Source organism: Dreissena polymorpha, chromosome 6 (assembly GCF_020536995.1).
Source record: "Dreissena polymorpha isolate Duluth1 chromosome 6, UMN_Dpol_1.0, whole genome shotgun sequence".
NCBI lineage: Eukaryota > Metazoa > Mollusca > Bivalvia > Myida > Dreissenidae > Dreissena > Dreissena polymorpha.
Genome location: NC_068360.1, coordinates 59,894,571 through 59,910,158, shown reverse-complemented (window position 1 = coordinate 59,910,158; position 15,588 = coordinate 59,894,571). Strand labels below are relative to the sequence as shown.

General features: G+C 35.9%; 1 protein-coding gene across 1 annotated transcript in view; it reads right to left on the bottom strand.

Moving 5' to 3' along the window:
* The window catches only part of LOC127834218 (collagen alpha-1(X) chain-like), an 89,959-nt gene that overhangs the window by 65,623 nt on the left and 8,748 nt on the right, over nucleotides 1–15,588 (bottom strand). The window contains exon 2 of the mRNA XM_052359879.1: nucleotides 8,042–8,146. Within this exon, the coding sequence (XP_052215839.1) occupies nucleotides 8,042–8,146 (105 nt within the window). The remainder of the gene's footprint in view (nucleotides 1–8,041; nucleotides 8,147–15,588) is intronic.

Here is a 15,588-nt window from a genome sequence, read left to right as displayed (position 1 = left end):
TAATGAAAAAAAAATTTCAGGCACTTTTAAAAACAATTATAATTAGATCTATTTAATTGGTAAAATTTGTTTGAGGCTTCCCTAAAAACAACCATAAAAAATCACTCAGTCACGTTTAATCACTCAGGACTTATGTTACACCATTTTTTTTAAATAATTAATTATTAAGACGAATTAAATGCACTCAATTTTAATACTAATCGATAAAGTTATTTTTCACATATTCCGGCATAATTACATATAACTACTTCTAATATACATTTTCATATTATGTGGACGTTTCACCCCCTTATGGGGGTGAAACGTCTAGGGAGGAAATGTCTGGGGAGGAAACGTCTTGGGGGGGGGGGAACGTCTGCCACCCGTTGATAACACAGTTTTGTTTTCAAAATATCAACTAACACAACTTTAAGGGAAATATGTTAATGCAAAACTATCTGTAAATGTCATTTGTCTTGAATTTTGAGACACAACTGCAGAAAAATAGAAAAAGTAAAGAGTCCATAATAGAAGGAAAATCATTGAATTATCTAGCAAATCATGTGTGACTTACACAGTCAGTATGTCTGAAAATCTTTCCTGCAAGCCATAAAAGGCTACCAAAATATGTCAGTTTGCTTAAGAACACAGTGTGACTTCAATTGTCCATCGGAAAGTATCGTGATTTGATGTTTACAAGACGCACACAGAGATTGTTAAAGACTCGCGTCATGATTAAATGGGACTTCTGTAATATGCTGCCAAAGTAGCTCTTGTTCAGCCTGTAAATCCATGCAGTCTTGTCAGGATATGCATACTTAAGAAAATACTCAGGAGACACCATGAAACCTTGCATGCTCTTTTATAGCAAAAAGCGTAGCAACTGACTGTAAAGTGCACATGCTGGGCTTTAGCTAGGCTGACTGCAAATGTCAAAAGACCAAGTTTTGCACGACATGGGTGTACCAGTGTTATGTGCATGTGTGAAAAGAAAACTGCGTCTTAATCAAATATCAAATATGTTGATGACGAAGAAATAAATTCATTATAAGCCACGCAAGGACACATACGATGGGATCACACATAGTAAAATGTGTAACTACTATCACTAGTATGTTGTTTTATATATGTGCATTTCATAACAAACATTTCATGCAGTGGATATGCAACTTGTTGTCGAAAAAACAACTATACAACAATTATTGAAAAAGTTAAATTATTTCAAAGTCAGTATATACGCCGAATATCTTGTTTAAAGATATTGACTATATACAGGCTCAAGTCAAGACCATGATTTCAATAATCAAGTTGGAACAATAACCTGAAATGTATATAGTTGTTTTAAAATGATCAGAAATATTGACCAACCAAATTTAAAATGTCATATAATGTCTGTACGTGTTTATAATCATAACAAAATAAGAACACGTGTTTTATTAATCTCAGAAATACAAGGCAACGTACTCAAACATCCTGTATTATGCCCCTTGCTTTCTCGTATTTCAATACTAGCTGGGCAACACCAATGAAGTAATCATGTAGCCGGACCAAAACATGTTCAATATACAAACACGTTCAAATCAGTTTGAATGTCAGCTACATTGTCTTCAAAATAATCGGGGTTTTAACTTCAAGGCAGCAACACTTGATTTGTTTACTTCTGATTTGCAACAAGTGGCGCAACTATCTGGGAATCGCGACATAGTCAGAGATGTAAAGTAAGGATAGGAGGTCAAATTGTATCCTTTAACTACACAAAAATGGCTACCGGGTATGTATATAATTTTTGCTAGGGCGTTCCAATATGCAGCAGGAGTTGGAAAGTTCCAGTCCCACACTGGTCTAAGTCTAACATGGTAGGTTGCACATCATTCGGCTAGTTAAATCAATGGGTCCATATTGCCTCCCTGCCAAACACAGGGGATAAAAGATAGAACATTTGTAAGGACGTTTTGTAGTAAAGGGGTCACATTAATCAGAACCGGATTGCTCAAAATCACAACGTGTGAACTTTGATTAAATTTAATATTCTGGTAAATGTTGCGCTTTGATTACATATTGTAGTTTTATTTCACTGTAGGCATCCTTAACTTAAAGACATTTCAGTCTATACATACCAACCCGGTAAACATTTTCTTTTCCATGTTTTTAATGAATAACTTACTTGTCACAGTTTGAACTTAAGAAACGCCAATTAATTTTAGAGGATTTCTAATTTTGCTCAGCACTCTATCTTTAAATAAGTTGTTAACCACTTAATTAATTTGTAACCACTTAATCTCAAAGTTGCATAGTTAACAATGTGTGGTTTTTCCAAACACATTTTACGGTGACAATTTATGAATGCAAAGGAAGTACATTATTATCGCAGGACACTAGGGCATCACATTATAGTTATTTTGAAACCATGAGTTAAATGAATACACGTCAGTTTATTTGCTGTGATTCAAAACTTGTTTGGAATTGTGTTATTTTGTTTAGCTTTTATATATTAGCAAATATAATCGTAGGCAAGACTTTTGACTGATCTAAGCATACGTTAGTCTCTTCACTTATCTAAGCATAGGTAAGCCTCTTCACTGATCTAAGCAACGGTAAGACTCTTGTCTGATCTAAACATACATTTGCCTCTTCACTTTTCTAGGCAAGGGTATGCCTCTTCACTGATGTAAGCACAGGTAAGCCTCTTCACTGATGTGAGCACAGGTAAGCCTCTTCACTGATGTAAGCACAGGTAAGACTCTTCACTGATGTAAGCACAGGTAAGCCTCTTCAAGGATGTAAGCACAGGTAAGCCTCTTCAAGGATGCAAGCACAGGTATGCCTCTTCAAGGATGTAAGCACAGGTAAGCCTCTTCAGGGATGCAAGCACAGGTAAGCCTCTTCAAGGATGTAAGCACAGGTATGCCTCTTCAAGGATGTAAGCACGGGTATGCCTCTTCAAGGATGTAAGCACAGGTAAGCTTCTTCAAGGATGTAAGCACAGGTATGCCACTTCAAGGATGTAAGCACAGGTATGCCTCTTCACGGATATAAGCACAAATATGCCTCTTCAATGATGTAAGCACAGGTATGCTTCTTCGAGGATGTAAGCACAAGTAAGCCTCTTCAAGAATGTAAGCACAGGTAAGCCTCTTCAATGATGTAAGCACAGGTATGCCTCTTCAAGGATGTAAGCACAGGTAAGCCTCTTCAAGGATGTAAGCACAGGTAAGCCTCTTCAAGGATGTAAACACAGGTATGCCTCTTCAAGGATGTAAGCTCAGGTATGCCTCTTCAAGGATGTAAGCACGGGTATGCCTCTTCACGGACGTAAGCACAGAAATGCCTCTGCACTGATCTTAGCAAAGTTTAGCCCTTTGTCTGATCTAAGCTTAGATTTGCTTCATCACTGATCTAAGCACAGGTTAGCCTCTTCACTGATCTAAGCAAAGGTTAGCCTCATGTCTGATCTAAGCATAGATTTGCTTCTTCACTGATCTAAGCACAGATTAGCCTCTTGGCTGATCTTAGCATAAATGTTCCTCTTCACTAATCTAAGCATATTTATGTTTCTTATCTGATCTAAATTTAAATTCGCCTTTTCACTTATCTAAGCAAATGCAAGCCTATTCACTGATCTATGCATAAGTATGCCTCTTGGCTTATCTAAGCATACGTATGCCTCTTGGCTGATCTAAGCATCGTAATGCCTCGCCTCTTGACTGATCTAAGCATCGTAATGCCTCTTGGCTGATCTAAGCAAAGGTTATCCTCTTCACTGATTTAAGTCTAGGTTAAGGTTAGCCTCTTGGCTGATCTAAACACATGTAAGCCTCTTCAATGATCTAAGCACAGGTAAGCCTCTTTATTGATCTTAGCATAGGTAAGCCTCTTCACTTATCTAAGCATAGGTAAGCATCTGCACTCATTTAAGCACAGGTAAGTCTCTTCACTGATCTAAGCACAGGTAAGTATCTTCACTGATCTAAGAACAGGTAAGCCTCTTTACGGATCTAAGCACAGGTACGCCTCTTCACGGATCTAAGCACATATAAGCCTCTTTACTAATCTAAGCACAGGTATACCTCTTCACAGATCTAAGCACAGGTAAGCCTCTTCACTGATCTAAGCACAGGTATGCCTCTTCACTGAACTAAGCACAAAATAGCCTAGTTACTGATCTAAGTAAAGGTCTGACTCTTGTCTGATCTTAGCATAGATTTGCCTCATCACTGATCTAAGCACAGGTTAACCTCTTCACTGATCTAAGCAAAGTTTAGACTCTTGTCGGATCTAAGCATAGATTAGCCTCATCACTGATCTAAGCACAGGTTAACCTCTTCACTGATCTAAGCAATGTTTAGCCTCTTGTCTGATCTAAGCATAGATTTGCCTTATCACTGATCTAAGCACAGGTTAAACTCTTCACTGATCTAAGCAAAGTTTAACCTCTTGTCTGATCTAAGCATAGATTTGCCTCATCACTGATCTAAGCACAGGTTAGCCTCTTCACTGATCTAAGCAAAGGTTAGCCTCTTGTTGATCTAAGCATAGATTTGCCTCATCACTGATCTAAGCACAGGTTAACCTCTTCACTGATCTAAGCAAAGTTTAGCCTTTTGTTGATCTAAGCACAGATTAGCCTCTTGGCTGATCTAAGCATAAATGTGCATCTTCATTGATCTAAGCATGGGTATGTTTTAAGTTAATGTAATGTTGTTTTCTATTGTTTATTTATATATCACTTTGTTTTACTTAGGTTTAAAAACTATTACACCGAAGTAAGCACCATTGTACTTGATGGCCAGATACATATAATTAAAGGTTGAAATTGACTTAGTCGATTTTATAAAGTGTATTGCATATGTATGAATACAATTCTAAACTTGTGTTTTTATATCGATACATACCAAATTTAACATATCCATTCTGGAATTCACATAATATAAGACATAGAAATACCTATTATAAATTAGTATGTACTCTTATATTCTTTCTACTACCGTGTGTACGTATACATATAAATTATATAAAATAAATTATCCTACACTAGATCGTAGTTAACGTGTCCTCATATGGCTCATTATATATGTCACATTTTTTGTTGATCGCGATGTGCAAATAATTGCAATGTTAGTATGTCATTATGACGCCGTTTTCGATCACACATGTATATCTCATTGCGTGTTGTAAATGAAAAATCTAACCAAAATCAAACATTTCGCTAGCATATTCACGTCAAATAATGTTATTAATTGCAACGAGCAAATGAATGTCGCCTATTATGGCTTTCATGGACGATATCCTTACAGGCTGCCCGCAGACTGACTTCATTATCCAGCAAGATGAATGTATTATGTTTAAAGCAAGTAATTTCAAACGTTTGTATGCTAATATAAAACTTTATTTTATGCTTTCCGGTGGTATATAGAGAAATATCAGTGAAATAAAACTGGTATTCCACTGTTTTAAACAGTGAAAAATAACAGTGAAAAATATCGATATTTTTCACTGTTTCACTGTGAAATGACGTCATTTTTTCAACGAAATGACGTCATAAATCAAGCGATATTATCCAGTTAAACTAGTAACAAAATGCATAAATAAATAGAAAATTTGTTGGAATCGATAATATATCGATTTAAATTCACTCGTGATCATAAAAAAATACATATTTTATATGATCACTCGTGAAATAAAATCGATATTCCATCGATTCCAACAAATATCCTCTATATATAACACGACTTTCAGTAAGTATATAAGCGTATGGAACAGAAGGAAATAGCAATAGTTTTTTTATATAAAATAAATTGCGCATTATAAATAATGAAAATAATTCGAGACTTTAAAGCCACACACCTTGAAATGAAGTACATGTTAATCAATACATATAATTGAAATTTGAAAGTGTGCAAAATTGTCATTAAATATATAGCCAAGTGAGCAAGTAATTATTTATTTATTTTTTTAATTTTAAAACCGAAAGTAGCATTTCTATACTTATACGTCCATTTCGACAAACGCAATTATTTTTAAGTTTTAAAGCGCAAAAAAGGCGGATTTCTACCTTGTAACCACCAGTAATATTCTAATTGAGATAGGTAAAATTAAATCTATAGCTTAGTTAGCAAGTAATTTATTATTTTTCAAACGGTATTGCTTTAACGACCGAAAGTAAGATTTCTAGACGTATACGTCCATATCGACCAACGCGATTATATTTAAGTTTTAAAGCGCAAAAGAAACAGATTTCTACCTTGTAACCACCAGATATATTCTAAGTGGTATAGATAAAATATGTTTCTAAGTTATACTTTAATTTACAATGCCATGATTTCATTTTAAGGTGTGTGACTTTAATTGTGAAAATGCTCTATTCGCTCATTATTTCTAAATCGGATACGATACCTCCAGGCGCAACATATGGCATCGATCTTTGCAAAACGCAATGCTTCACCCTATATTTTTCAATATGGCCAATTCAGGCGCACTGTTTTTCATTTGGGTCTAGTGGTGTGAAATATCTCTTTCAACTTATTTGCTGCTGATAAATGTCTTTAAGGTTAAATCCTTGGTAAGACAGCAACCGCGCAAAAATGGTCCTGCAAGAGGCAAGCTCATCCATTCAACCATTGGGTCATTCATATTGGTTTTGAAAAAAGCGATCTACTCATTGACAACTTATTGTACGTATTCAAACGAAATGTTTAAAATAAGTTAATCGATCAGCATAATGACCCTGTTGCACTTCTGTGTTTCTGAGGAAAACACGTGTTAATCAAATATCATACGGATACAATAAAAAAAATGTCCATGTACATATTAACCGTATTTATACTAAGAGTTACGTATAGATAGCCCATTTACAGCGTATTGTAACCTTATGATACGTTTAGATCTTTAAAGGTATTCTAAAGACACATTGTATGTGCTTTACATTTGCGCTTTTAATTAGATGTTAGGCCAGTATTACTTCACTTAAGTAATATGAAGACCGTTGCACTCAACAGATATATGTGAGTAGTGTGTAAATCTAAATTCGCGAGCTTAGAAAATATCAAATACATCGGGAAGAGATTTTTTATGTATAATGTCTTGACGTATATCTACGTATGCAATCGTTTGCGGATTTGCTTGATACGACTTACAGGCTAAACTGTATATGTTTGAATGAATGACATTATTAAAAATAACAACAGCATGTCTGACATATCTATACATATGCAAACGTGTTATGCATGTACGACACAATATTTGTGTAATTTTAATCTTATCAAAAATACCATACGGAAGTGTAATAAAGACACATAGGAAATATACAGTCAGTCAATACATTACATAAAGTCATGAAGATAAACACGACAACTAACTATGCACGCACCAAAAAAAATCCCAAAACAGATTATTTACTGAATTTCCGCTGGGCATAACATACTTACCAATTTTACGGACTTAACATGAAACCAACTGAAATACCGTCTGGCGGTTTTATATTGTCAATATTCCATTAATATTTTGTTAAAATTGAATTAAAAAAAAGATCAGACATTAAATACATGCATCAGCTAAAAAATAAGAAGTTTTGTGGCTACGTCAAACGTTCGCGACATTCTACTGGAATCATGCCTGTAAATGCAAACACAAGTAACCATAATCAAGGGACGCTGTTGAGAAGAAAATAGTTTATTCCATGTCTGAATATCGGTTATTGTCAGAAAGTATCACGTTCTCAAAACAAAAGTTTCTGTGCACAGTAGTAAGCATAAGTTTACATATGAATCAGTGCACCGGTAAACGAATTGTAAATTGGACCGTACAGGTATTCTTGTAACTGGGTTGCACTATATAATTTCCACCCAGATCTGGTCTGACATGGCGGCCCTGACGAAGACCTGCGTAGAAGAAGTCACGTAATTGCCGCTCGCTAGTTGCATGAAATTTGCCTGTATCTGAATTCCTCGATGGGCGATCGCGAGACCAGCAGATGTCGAAGAACCAACATAATATTGAACTGTGAATACATACAGTCCAGGGACTGAAACGGTGAAAATGCCGGTTTTCGTGTCATAGCCTTGACCTTCATTGACCCGCACATTAGTGAAGATAACGTCTTGACCGCTATCAAGGCTGTAGTCTGCTGGTGAATTTGCGTGGAAATAGATAAATGGAATCGTCAACTGGTCTGAAAGAAACCAACATAGAAATGGGACGTTCATTATTCGAATCAACAACAGCTAACATTCGCATAAAAAAACAACAACACATGTTAAAACATCACATATACATGAACGATGAGAAAATACGAGTATCACATATATTTTTCATAACAATAATGCTTGATGAAATTTAAGAGTATGTGTACGTTTTCCGCTTGATTGTAGAACATAATCTGAATTAAACACTTCAACAACGGATCGTCAGATATGTGTAATTTACAATTGTGTTTTCCCCTGTTCATTACAGTATGTATTTAAGATGGAACCAATGAATGACCTTATATGAGGCATGTGTCATCAATTGTTTGTAAGTGATGTATACATTTATCATTCGAATATTAAGATTATCATTGATTTGAAAACCTATAGATTAGGTATTGAAAATCGTACGCCATATTTAAATGAGAAAAATCTTTTAACGAAACACAATTGCTCATCTACAAGTAACAAATAAACATACGTATTAATAAATTTCAACAATTATTCTAATTTACTTGGTCTATTTTCCAAATCATCAAGGAACATATTGATCATGAATGCTGTGAAGTAAAATAAGAATAAACTCAAAAGATGTCGTAAGATCGTTGATTCTACAGGGCTCAGGTTACAATTAGTTTTTTTTCCATACGGAGATAAATAGCGCATATGATATATAATCTGGTTAAATAGGCAATTACAATTATAGAATATCTAATTTGCGTAAAGAGCAATCGGAAGTGTTCGACATGTAAAAAACCTGTATCTGTAAAGCGATATAATTCATTGTTTTGCCAAATAATAAAATTTGCCACCCGATACGACTCGAATTAAACTGTTCAAGGGGCCTTAGGTTAACGGAGTTACGCTGTATGGACAGGCAATGGTATTACCATCATACCATTTGGTACGGGGTTATATGGCAAGCGAAATTCACATTAATTCCTTTAATCACGGTTTAACAGTTAACTATATAGTTAAGAGACTTTGAACCCGGGTTCAAAGTGCCGTTTGCACATTAATTCCTTAAACCCGGGTTCAAGACTTTGAACCGCGGTTTAAAGTGTGTCTAAAAATAGATAAAAATCTGTTATCTGAGACAACCAATCAGCGGAGCTTTAACCACAGTTAGAAGGTAAATGCCGCGACTTCATTGGTCATCTCTTTACTATAGTGTTAAGAGACTTTGAACTGCGGTTCAAAGTCTTAAACTGCGGTTAAGAGGCGAAAATTGATTGACCTTTCGACAGCGAGAGTGAAGCCACGCCCCCCCCCCCGATTTCAAGGGAGGTCACTCCGCCGAAGTCCGTCATAAAAATGGCTACGCGAATCGGTAATCGGTACGTTGGAAGATATTCCCGATGATTTCGGTCCAAATTACATGAAATTGTTCTATTACTATCATGTTTTATTTAAAATGTGTTAAATGTAATGCATCAAACGGGTGTTTAGTTCCCTTCAAAGATATAGTACCAGAAAGGCCGTTTACCAAAAAGGCCTTCCCAAAAAAGGCCGCATAAGTGAACCCAAAAGGCCTCATGGTATACCAGAAAGGCCAAACAATATTTTTATTATCATTGAATAGTTATGCTGAATATAATTATCATATCTTTTAAATAGTCATAACTTTTTTAATAGTCTACTTAAAAGGCGTTAATTTTGTAATCAAAGTCGGAAAAGTATCGCCAATTATCGCATACGGTATGAATTGTTCGTTTGTCACAATACTTTTCCTTGAGTAATAGATGTTTCAGTTTTTTAATTAAAAGCCTTTAAAGAAGACGAAGAACGTTTTATTGAAATCCGAAATAACATGTACACATATCTACCATGCATTTGGTGAAAATGACCCATGAGCTAGCATTGTTATAATCGTATAACATAGTCAATGTCGTCAAAAAAGTAACATACACAATATATTATTATATATTATTAATTTAATCTTAAACTTGTTTTTGCAATGTTTAAAATATAAGAAGTTGAAAGAATTTCCATGTACACAAAAACCCTCGTTAATCAGACTGGGTATCCAAGTGTCAAGGGTTATTCACATTTTTGCGGCATCTGATATGGTAACGGATTAGTAGAAAGCCCACATATGGTGTAAAATGACACTTATTGGCACCTATTGATAATTACTTGCGCATTTTAAAATAGTTTTATAACTTTTAACGATATAACACTAGCTACATTAAATTCGGAAGACTTAACCCGAAAGAAATAAAAATGCTTTATTCTATGTGATATTATTAAAAATTATAACTGAATGTCTTTATTATTACGCATTTCATTAGCATTTATAATAAATATATAGCAAAGTTTTTAATGTCTTTTTTATTGGCCGACTGCATTAGAATGTCAAATTTATTTAGCGTTGGTCACCTTTGAAAATATTGTTTTAAATGTTCCTTTCTTATTTCTCTATATAGAGGACAAACAAGTAAAAAGTGATACTCGTTTTCTATAGCGTTTTCGTTGCAAAACTTACATTTTCTATTTTCTCGTATTTTCTCGTATAATAACGACATTAGAACAAACGTAGAGGTGTTTTGCTTTCGGTGGATCGCTTAATATGTCGAGATTAAGCAGTTCTTGTGGACGACCACACAGAGGAATCCAACGTTTGCATTTTTCAAGATTAGTACCTGGTTTAGGGAACGGAAAAAACGTAGTTCCATCTTTTAACCGTTCTGGATACCTTCATTACCTTGTGTCTGAATTACAAGTGCCATAACAGCACCTTTTAACCATTTTCTTTGTTTAAAACACAGAATAACGTATAGGCTTATTTGTCGGACAACAGCGAGTTTGACGGACAAAATGGCGATTAGAAACGGGCCTCATCTATGCTGTAATCTGATTGGTTAATAAGCCTGTCAATCAATCGACTGTCGAAAGGTCAATTATTTAACAGTTAATTATATAGTTAAGAAACTTTGAACCCGAGTTCAACGTGCCGTTTGCACATTAATTCCTTAAACCCGAGTTCAAGAGTTTAAACCGGTCCTCTCTTAACTATAGTGTTAAGAGACTTTGAACTGCGGTTCAAAGGCTTAAACTGCGGTTCAAGGTCTTAAACTGGGGTTAAGACGTGCGGAATGCACATTGATTATTTAACAGTTAACTATAGGGTTAAGAGACTTTGAACCCGAGTTCAAAGTGCCGTTTGCACATTTATTCCTTAAGCCCGAGTTCAAGAGTTTGAACCGCGGTTCAAAGTGTGTCTAAACACGGAGTGTATATTGATAGGAGATGAATCGAGTATTTGACCCTTACTGAAGTAATTTCAATCTTATGCAAATACTATTCATCCGATTTTATTGGTTTATACGTTATCTTGTTGCTTATTAATTCCTCTTTCAAAAAAATATAACTTAAAGTATATTCCCGTTGTTATTTAGGGATTTATAGCGAGTTAAACACAAGAAATGCACATTTTATGTTTAACCATCGCGCGTTTTAACGTGTTGTGGCTATCGATCTTTTACAATTAGCGTACAGCGAAGCGCCGAGGTTATACATTTTGGTGTACCCACTCACGTCTTTTGTTAAATTATAGTTTCATTTCTAGGCCGATTTTGACAAATTATATATCATTAGAAAGCTTACGTTACGTAGTAAATTTCGACAGCCCGGCGAGTTATAACTTTAACTTTTGCAAATATCATACCGTTTTGGAGTTATAGAATCTAGATTTACGGTTGACATGTTCATACTTAATACCAATTTGCAGTGTTTATATTTGGGTGTCAGTTTTAAAAATTACATCTTGCTTAGGAGAATAGAATTCTGTATACGATAGAAAAAAAATTGTTTAAAAACGAAAGTAATTAAGGAATGAAGGCGGGAAAATGTAGCACTGAACTGATGCTACGGTCTTGGCGATTATGCTTTTGTTTAGAAACCGGCCATTGAATTTCTTTTGCCATCTTATTATATTTTTTATGGAATATATTGTAGTATTTTGTTCACGAAACATATCAATAAAGCTTGTTATAAATGAATCTTAATAAATTAACGATTTCAGCTCTTGTTTATAACACAGAAAGGGTGTAAAATTTATGATGAAACAGCGTATATAGCGGACCCTCTCGATATTATTCGGCTTTGCATGCATACTTGAAATAAAATGGGTGTCAAAAACATTCATCGTTTGCTGTTTATTATCAACAAGGTAATTATGTATAATTTTTTGAAATGTTATTTACCTTAAATTATCAATTTATTAAAGATTCTTGAAAATCACGGTCCGTGTTACGCGGGTCATTTCGTATTTTGACATCAGGGCATCATGTCCAACTATTCAAAATCAGATTTTTTTTTCACCGGGACGATGACGGCTTGGATTTAGAAAGGCAAACAGATAGTTTATTCAGACTTAAACAACAGTACAGCGTCTTCAACTCAAATATATAAATTATTTTTAGACGAATTGTTAGGTGATTACACATATAGCAGTGATGATTCTGAGAATGTTGCCATGTTTCTTATCCGTGTAATCTAGAGTCCATAGTTTGAGCATTTTTATCGCGGTGTTCAATAAAAGATATCTCAATAATATTGTTTATTGATAGATCTGTGGTTTTATTGCCCCTGTGTTCAGCACAAACCAATTATCTCGTTATGATCAGATACTGTGACGACCAATACTAAATAACACTATGGTGTCATACGCCACAGCAGGGACCTATACTTGTATATTGGTCCCTAACCACAGGTGGCAATGTCTGGTCAGTTTACACTTTTTATGATACCTCCATGTCTTCTCGTGGTATTAGTGGTCATTTCTTGGAGTAATGAAACGCCAAATACTCAATTTTGCGTTTATAAGATATGTAGCGTATTGAAAACATTTATAGTCATCTGCCCATACAGATTGCCATAAACTAAATACTGTATAGATGTCAGCCAGCTAAATCACAATAATTATAAGTGCTTAATACCTATACATGTACATTTTTAACATTTAAAAAATCAAATACTTAACATTTAACGTATTTAGCGGGTACCGGTAAAAAACTCCGTCATTTCGTAGTTCTATAAAGAGTGTATAGTAGTGTACGGAACAACATAATTAAAAACAGCATTCTTATTTGACCACAACGGGGTTAAATAATCTTTCCGAAAAATACAAATAATACAGAGTTTTAATTTAGAATTCTATATATTTATAACTCTATTAACTTATAAAGATATTTCAATATACATGCATAGACAGTTGACCGTGATTTTCAAGAATCTTTAAATAATTTTAATTAATTGATAATTTATGGTTAATAACCTTTCATATAATTTTACATAATTACCTTTTTGATAATAAACAACAAACGATGAATGTTTTGACACCAATTATATTTGAAGTATGCAAAGCCGAAAAATATCAAGAGGGTCCGCTATACATTTGTATACGCTGTTTCATCATAAAATTACCATCCTTTCTGTGTTATAATCAAGAGCTGAAATCGTAAATTTATTAAGCTTCATTAATACTTAGCTTTATGAATATGTCTCTAGAACAAAATATTTCAATATATTTCATAAAAAATATAATAATCATGGCAAAGGAAATTCAATGGCCGGTATCTAAACAAAAGCATAATCGCCAAGACCGTAGCATCAGTTCAGTGCGTTAGGAACGCGCGAACATTTTCCCGCCTTCATTCCTTAATAACTTTCGTTTTTAAACAATTTTTTTTTTTCTATCGTATACAGAATTCTATTCTCCTAAGCAAGATGTTATTTTTAAAACTGAACTCCAAATATAAACGATACAAATCGGTATAAAGTACGAATATGTCAACCGTAAATCTAGATTCTAAAACTCCAAAACGGTATGTTATTTGCAAACGTTAAAGTTATAACTCGCCGGGCTGCCGAAATCAGAAGAAAAACTTAATATATATTTATATATCTGAAAACTACGTTACGTAAGCTTTCTAATGATATATAATTTGTCAAAATCGGCCTAGAAATGAAACTATCATTTAACAAAATACGTGAGTGGGTACATCAAATTTATAACCTCGGCGCTTCGATAAAAGATCGATAGTTACGACACGGTCACGTGACTTAGACACAACAAGATATTTGGCGTAACGGTCCCGTTTCTTATCCGTGTAATCTAGAGTCCGTGGTCTAAAGAAAGATACACATCTCTTATCTACATACTAGTAATTCAGAGACATCCAATCAACGAGCTTAAACCACAATTAGAAGGCAAATGTCAAGATTTCATTGGTCGTTTCTTAACTATATAGTTAAGAGACTTTAATCCGCGGTTCAAATGTAGCGGATCCGTGGTCTAGTGGTAACACACTGGCTTCACAATCCAGAGATCGCTAGTTCGATCCCCCGCTGCACCTAACCTACTTATTCGTCTTTCGCATGAGACGTTAAACCGAGGTGCAGTGTACTAGGTGCTATACACCGGGCACTAAAAGACCCAGGGTCACCTCTGGAACGGGGTGTCTCCTGTATCTTGCACTATCCCCCGTAACCAACTAACACGTCTTTCTGGGGGCGATGGCCATATGGGAGACAATCCCGGTGCACTCGATAAAAAACAAAAACAACAACAACAACCGCGGTTCAAATATCTCGGTCAGCTGCTGGAGCGTGCGCGTCGCGACCGAGGCGAGAGTCGCCCGCAGAAGATTTTCTCACCTGTACATATTTCCTTATAGAGGGGAACTTCTGCGGGTGGCTCTGCTAATCCAGCAGAGTCCGTCACCCTCGAGCCGGACGTCTTCCACACTGCTGGGATTGCTGTCTTCTCCAAGATGCAGCGGACTTGTCACCCGCTGTTTATCGTCGAGAGTTCGCCGGCCCGGACCTGCCAGAGGTCCCGTCAGAAGAGGGCCGGGGACGGCGGGACAGCAAGACCACCAGTGTGGGGGACATACGGGACGGACCTGGGTCTTGCGCTTCTGCGCCGGGGGGAACCCAAGAACATCGAGGGGGTGGCTTTAAAGAGGGACCCCGGGGCGGCGGTACCTAGTGCGCTCAACGCGCTGGGGAAACCGTCTCGGGGATGAAGACGACGGCTGATGACAACAAGTGGGCCATAAAGGCGGAGCTGTGTGCTGCAGCGGTGCTGCGTTCAGACATGAATTTGTCTTTTGAGATTGTCTAACTACCAGTGCACATAAAGGTCTCATTGGCCACCGTGCACTGGTCTATTTGGATCTAAATTATTTCTTTGGCGAATACCCGGGAAACCGGGGTATATTTGACCTACTTTGGCTCTAAATTAATATTTCTCCCCTGAAAGGTCACAGGGGCAGGTCGGGCTACTATAACCTCGTGAAGAGGCCAGTAGGACCTGTAAATAAACTCTGAAATACACACACACCGCGGTTCAAAGTCTTGAACCCGGGATTAAGGAATTAATGTGCAAACGGCACTTCGAACCCGGGTTCAAAGTCTCTTAACT